This window comes from Apteryx rowi, unplaced genomic scaffold, assembly GCF_003343035.1.
Source record: "Apteryx rowi isolate R43461 unplaced genomic scaffold, aptRow1 scaffold_230, whole genome shotgun sequence".
Taxonomy (NCBI): Eukaryota; Metazoa; Chordata; class Aves; order Apterygiformes; family Apterygidae; genus Apteryx; species Apteryx rowi.
The window spans coordinates 1275400-1282745 of NW_020448642.1; the positions used below are offsets into that span (position 1 = coordinate 1275400).

General features: G+C 41.5%; 1 protein-coding gene across 1 annotated transcript; it reads right to left on the minus strand.

The window, feature by feature from the left end:
• Nucleotides 1-2684: 2684 nt before the first annotated feature.
• Nucleotides 2685-7346, minus strand: CD24 (CD24 molecule; the record flags this gene model as incomplete). The annotated part of the gene is made up of 2 exons (XM_026065695.1): nt 2685-4603; nt 7284-7346. Coding segments are annotated over 2 exons (246 nt in total), but the record flags the coding sequence as incomplete, so codon positions are not given.

Below are 7346 nucleotides of genomic sequence, written 5' to 3' on the forward strand. Positions count from 1 at the left end.
AACCAGCCTCTTCATCTCTTGGGGAATAGGAGACCTGTACAACGCAGAAAATGTAGTGTCGGCTATATAACACAGAGCTTTGTGCTGCTAACAGGCAGAGCTGACAGATCCTATTTCAAAGTTATCTTTAATGCAAAAACAAGAAACGCTTCCAACTGTATCTATTACAACAAAGTTGCTGAATGATAACGTCTGCTACCAAAATCATTTCATATATGGGTAATCAAATCCCTACGAAGCCTGAATGCAGACAAAATGCAAATCCCACCAAAACACCTCTAATATATTCATGTTTATATATGTATCCTTGCTTTCAGATACAAGGTGTCATTGTAAGCTTTGCCGTGGAGCCTGGTGTAATCTGAATGCAGGGAAAGGCTGGCTTGGAAAAATGCATGAGAAAGAGCCTGGCCCTGCAAGTATTCATTCTCATGAGTCCTTCCACAGGCCAGCAGGCTACATAAGAACTACGCTCAGGAGAAATTACTCCATGTGAAATGCTGTAGCAATGAAATTAGACAGCTTGCTACTACCTTGAGCTAGCTTGAGAGTATTTGTATTGTACAGGCATATCCTAAGTGAGGGATTAGGCTAAAAGCTGAGAATGGCTTGTCAAAATAGTACTGAATTCTCATGTGAAAAGTCTTTTAAGACAATCGCAATGTCATGTCTCCACATGGACAAAGCAGGGTATCCCTGGTGTCATACAACAGCACCACACACACTGTCTTTTCACACATGGAGAAAGGCTTGCTGGAAATGATTTCACCTTGTTGAAGATGACAAAGCCGCTAGCAAAAGCCTACTGGTATAACAGTACCGGATCCGGCCCAGAATACTTTACCTTGCAGACATTTTTGTTGAATGTTCAGAGTCTCTGCAGATTTCTAAACCAGTTAAAAACTGTTATTAAAAAAAAAAAAACCACACACGAGTGGCTATTCAGAGTATGATGTTGCAAAGGAAGGAACAGTAGGCTGCACGCAGATTGTAAGTGCTCATTTTAGGCTATTTCATTTGAATAATAACATTGTACTTTATTCAGGACGTATGTGGCTAGCATATGTTTACAACAAAAGCAGTGCCATGCATCAAACAGAAGCAGAATTGTTCCAGAGTCATTGCGATACACATTATCCAGACACACTCCAGCTGGGTAGATTCATGAAAGCAAGAGGCAYAGGTAAGAGCTGGTTCCATCTATTATAGGTGTCTTTTATAAAAAATGAAATAGTCATGAAATGCGTAGGCTCCACTCTCCTCCCTTCCCTCCCGCCTTCCCCTTTCATTAAATAAATCCATCGTGTTCTTTCTCCAGGCAGATTTCTTCATCGATGATCGCATTGTTCTGTGACGGAACGAGATGGAATAAAGGTTACCAGATCATTTTTCTAAATCACTTGTTTGCTCTGATAGAAACTCAAGAGAGTTTAATTATGCTTAGATGCTATTGAAAAGCAATCTGGTCTTTTTTCTTCAAAAAAGCATGCCACCAATTAAGCCAACCATCCCAATTCAGTTAAGTATTTAGCAAATGCTTAACTTCAAAGCATATTCCTAAACTTAATTTATTTTACAGGTGCAACATAAAACTAAGGCCCATTGCTGCTGCCTTTCTTATTCTCTCTTTCTTTGGAATGCTTGTATTTTCAGTTTGAGAGGGTTTTTTAAAAGATACATGGTCAGGTAGCAATCGATGTAATACTTTATCTTCATGCTTTCATCTAGAGCATTCAGAGAGAAGCTAAATAAGGCAACAATGTGCTCAGATACTCCCAGCAGATTCCAAGATATATGCAAATGGTAAGCTTTGATAAACTCACTCCGCTGCTTGGGTTTGTTCAGTCTACTGGAAAAGTAGAGGAACGTAATCAAAGGCCTTGCCGATCCGCATTCCCCCCTGAGCCTCGGGAGGCCTCTCGAGGGGCCTCTCTCCAGCTGAAAAATGCAGACTGTTGTACAGCATGTCTAAGTAGCCGGGCATTTTTAAAAGCATTTCTCTACATTTAAGGAATAAAGATAATCACTCCTTTAGAACATTGCTGAGCCTGGAAGGGTTACAAAAAAGGAGCATACCTGAAAAATAATGAATACACAACTTTGGAATGTCATGAGCTATAAACATTTGGTTTTGAATTTTGAACCAAATGGTTTTTGCTTTGYGGCAAAATATTTCACACATTCCTACTTCTTCCAGCCTGTGTCCTTCATCAAGCATGATCAAACTAGTATTATTAAGATATTCTTATTATATTAATGTAGTGTGTGGGACTCAGAAACTTCAAGCAGTTAATCCACCTACTTGATAACCAGAAGACGAAAAACAACTTTAGCTGTTATAAGGGATATAACTCATTACCACAGTAAGAAACAAAGCAAAATTCTGTTTAAACATTGTTTGTCTAAAGTGAAAGCATAATACTTAGAAAGGGAAGAGGCTGTAATAAATATGGAAAACTTATTACAGTTACTAGAGATGTTAATCAAATCTCACTCATTAATTGATTTCAGAATAGAATCCAGACTTGCAATATCACTAAACCTTGCAGAGAGAAATAAAACTAATTACACTTCAGCATTTCTAGACCTTGAGGTTTTTAATCACATATACTGTCTTGCTTAACAGTTCATTCATTTTATGCAGGCAAGTTACAAGTTTTCGTAGAAGTTTCTGGAAGCGTATCTAGAATGCATTGCCTGTCCACTGTTTTATTTATGGGTTTTGTCCAAAGAAAATCAGTAGCTAATAAATCAAAGCATAATTACACAAACACAAAAATACAATCATTAACATCGTACTGAATACAAAAGATAAGCATAAGGAAATGTCCATACATACTCACTGTCATGAATTTGTGTTAGTTTGCTATTAATATATGATACTCTGGGTTGGTGGTAATGTCACTGAAAGACAGATTTGGATTTTAAAAAAACTTAGTAAATCACTTATGCTTGACATTATTTTATACTGAGATATATATCTATACAGAGAGTGATATGATCATATACACTCACATTTGATCATATCAACTTTTTTTTTTTTTTTCTGACAAGGTATTATCATAAAGGTAGTTGAACCTTCCTCATCAAAGCTTGCTTAGATCAAGTACCAGATGCTAATATCTAAACTTTTGGATGATACAGAAACAATCTGTGCAAGTGTAGCAATTTTGATTCAGAAAATTTTTAAAAAGTAGTATTTACAGAGGTAATTTTTAAATTGAGTGATTAAATTAGGACTCTAGTCTTTACATTCCAAACACCTGATCATTTAATTTCTTTTATTTTGGTGTTTTACTCTCCTCTCCCCATTCCTCCTCCCTAGCGCAAATATTAGCCAGTGTTTAAAGTAAAACATCACAATTAAAACTCTTCAAAACAAACAGTAAGTTATTCATTTTGTGCCAAAAAAAGCAGCACTAGAACATTACTCAAGAGATTCCATAAATCCTTCATAATTAAGGAAAGTTCCAGGAGCAAAAAAAGGACTTATACAACTTGTAGAACAGGGGAGGAGAAATAGCAGGGAGAGGAGATGTTTATCCCTTGACTCTTTTTTGTATGAACTTCACTTACAAAAAGCTCCTGGTACTTTTCCCAACGTTTTTGCAACTCCATCCTCTGGCACGTATAGTTTAATATATAAACAATTTAAATAAATGTCAAATCCAAATCCCCACAGCAAATAATTCAGCTCTTATGAAAACTGGTGATTTCTTACCATTTCAAAACTTGCTTGACTAGGCATTTGATTAGGACTTAGAAGTTAAATGAGAGATTTCTTACAAAAATTTGGTGTTTTATCCTTGTAACAAGGTCATACAAATGAAATCTAGAAGAAATCCTTTTCATTGTTACTTTGTTTCTTTTGCATACATTCCTACTACTCATAAGTTATATATAGGCTGCGTGGTAAACAGAACTGTATGAGCTTTTCTGTATTTTCTAGGGGTTCTATGAGCTTGTTGACTTTAATGAATTTAAATGGGAAATATAATCTCATCAAGTCCTCATTCTAAATGGTAGGTAAACCCTCTAGCCTTTTTTTTTTTTTTTTTTGGTGGAGTTTTATCATCTGTCCTTACTGGATTTCTTCTCAGCTTGAAATCAGGGGTTGTCAATACTGTCTCTCTTTGCTTCCATCTTGTATTTCAAATTCCAGCTGGTTTGCTGAAAGAGCTCATCATTTACCTCCTTGCTGAAGTTGTTCAAATCCTTTTCTCACTGGTCAGCTTTGGAAAGTCAGAATACTGAGTGCTTCTCGAGGCTGGACTGGTACTAACAGAGTATGGAGTGGAACCAAGAGGATTCGATGCGGAGTTTGGACTGACTCATTTTCATGCTGGGTTGAAGATCTAGCCATCTCACATGGTTCAGGAAACTGGGTGGGGAGTGGTAGCTGTTTCCCTGCCAGAGTCTCTTAACAGCAAAGATACAGGAGARAAATGGAGAGAACGAAAAGGAGAGTTGTGGTTGAATGAAGGGAATTTCCATGTCCCTGAAGGATGGTATTGTTCAGTGAATTTATGACTGACAGAGAAGGTGAACTTGCTGAAGAATTGTTTGAAGGTGTTGGACTTGTTCCATTGGGGTCACAGTAAATCTAGAATGTGTGAAAAAATTATGGAAAAAAGTTATATTATTTATCAGAACCAATAACCTAGTAGTAATGAACAATGCGCAGCACCACTCAGTCACACTACTCAGACACAACACACACAAGCAATTGCTCATGCCTCTCATCATGCAGTTAAAGGCATTTCGAATTTCACAGATGGAACTTGTTAAAAAATAAATCTAAAATTTCTAAACTATCGCTGGTGTTAAATAACTATCATTTTATCAAAACTCTGCRCTAAAATGAAAGGTAGAATAGAGAAGAAATAGGTTCAAGTCAAAAACCTCATACAAAGAAGCAAAATGATACAAAGATAAACCTTTTAAGATAAAAAAAAAATTAGATAACTGCATGAATTCATTCCCTTTGCAGATTAATCCACAAACAAAAATATGAGGAAATGACAGGGAAGAATCTATTGATGGACTGTCTCCTGGGCTGGGTTTGGAATTCCTTTAAAGCTATGGTGGGGTTTATGTAAGTGGACTTAATATTTCAGCCTCTCTAGTCTCTTATTTTCATATGGTGGAACTCAACTGTAGAACTTAAGAAAACAATGTAACTATACTGATTAAATTATAACCTATTATTTTGGGCATGCTGGAGCATAAAATAAAAAAAAATATGAAAAGTCCATACAGTGTTAGCAAATGACTGACGCTGTCAGAAAGCAAAAATCAAAAATACATTTTTCCCCATAATTCTGGCTACAGGAACAGAACAGAACAACTTGATTCCTACACAACTTCTGCATCAAGTTACTTCCTACACACACACAGGAAAACTTTCAAAGATAAGCTAATGTGTTCTTTTCTTCCAGTAAAAGAGTAGGTGACGAAAGAGAGGATGAAAACGAAGGAAAGAATCGTATACCTGCTCTACAGAAGTCAGCACAGTTTAGCAAGCTTGACTTCAGCTCCATGGCACAAACTTGTATTATACARGTGCTGGTAAGCTAAATATACTGTGGTAGAGCTAGTTGAAGTAAAAAATGTCATTTTTTTTTTAAAGAAAGAGCAACTAATTTAATAAATAATACTCTCCACAAAAGTGTCCTTACTGCCTTGTTTTTCCAGTGTTACCAAGAATATGCTTTAAAAAAAAATTACAGTTCCTCAATGCTGAAGCCTGAAGTCAACATTAAATTTATTCAAATATTGCATGAGCATTTTCTTTGTGCATTTTCTACTGCAAAAAGCATGCCATAGAAAAACATCAGGATGGAAGCTTTTGGTAGCTAGCATTTTTGGCAACTGGGAACATACTGGAAGCAATCAAGGACTGCAGGATAAAATCACTGTGTGGAAAGTTTCTGTTGAAACCAGCAAGAAAACGACCAATACTGGATTGCAGAGTCAGTATCCTATGAGATGGATAGGGAATAAATCCCAACCCACACTATAATTTTCTCAGCCAGTCTCCATACCAAGTCTCCAGCAGTATTTCACACTTGGTTATTTATTTTTAAAGTTTTCTTAGTTTTGAACACAAACCCTAGACTCTGGGAGGCTTGTTTGTTTTTTAGAAGAGGCAAGACTTAAAGACAAGTTCCATGGTAGAGGATACTCCAGATAGGTTGTCTTAGCGTGCATATTGCAAATATTGGCACAGTCATAGGGCCTGATCCTGCTCTCATCACGGCCACTGGCAAGGCTCCCTTGAATGCAATGGAAAAGGCATAACACCCTTCCTCATAAATGAGGGGGGGAAAAAAGAGGAGACAATGTTTAAAACAACTTCTGGAAAGCTCCTTGCTGTTTGTTATTTTTAAATGACACTGCGTTATGGACGCTTTTCGAGAGGAGGTCTCTCGGGAGCACACTGATCGGGCACCTGGAGAGCAGCTTGGCCGGGCTGCTCACGAAAAAGGCAGATCGCTACCGCATGATCTCTGCGCCACGGGTGACACCGGGCCCGCGCAGCGCTCCGCTCCTGCCGCTCCCCGGCTCCTCGGAGCTGACCCCGCGCCCCAAACCCCTCACAGCAGCGTCTCGCTGCCCTGAAGCTTGTTTCTTCGTGCTGCTGACTAGTGTTTGGAGGGACCAGTCCCCGTCCCTGCTGACGGGGAATTAACGCCTCCCCGCAACACGCTGCGGCGGCGAGGAGCAGCGCTCCCACCTCCGCTCCGGAGCTTCCCCTTGAGGATCCCACCGAAAGAAAGAGGCCGAACTCCAACTTCATAATTTTATTGATCGGGGTAGCTCAAGACACCGCCAGCCCCGGGCGCTGGGGCTTGTTCCCCCCCGCCGCCGCCCCCTGTCCCCGCGCTCCCTCGCCGCCCGCAGCGCCCCGGGCCGAGCCCCCCGCCGCCGGCTCCTCACGCGGGCGGGGTCGCTCCTCCCCAGCCGGGGCTGTCCGGGCTCGTCTCCCTCGCCCCACCGCCGCGGGGGGGAAGCGGCGGGGAGGCGGCAGGGGCGCCGCCCGCCACCCACGGCCGTCCGGCGGGATCGGCTCCGTGCCGCGGGATGGCGGCCGCACCCCCCCCAACAGTCGCCGGCCCAACGGTCACCGGCCCCTCAGGAGCACCCCGCCCCTCCCCCTCCCCTGAGGCGCCGGCCGCGGCTGCGAGGCGCCGGCCCGTGCCGGAGGGGCTGCGGAGGGTCTCGGCGCGGCCGCCCCCTCTCCATCTGCCCCCGGCCGGCGGTGGGGACGCGCCGCGGCTCACCTGCGTGGGTAGGAGGAGCGCCAGGAGCAGGAGCCCCAGGCCGAGCCGCGCCGCCAGCGCCGT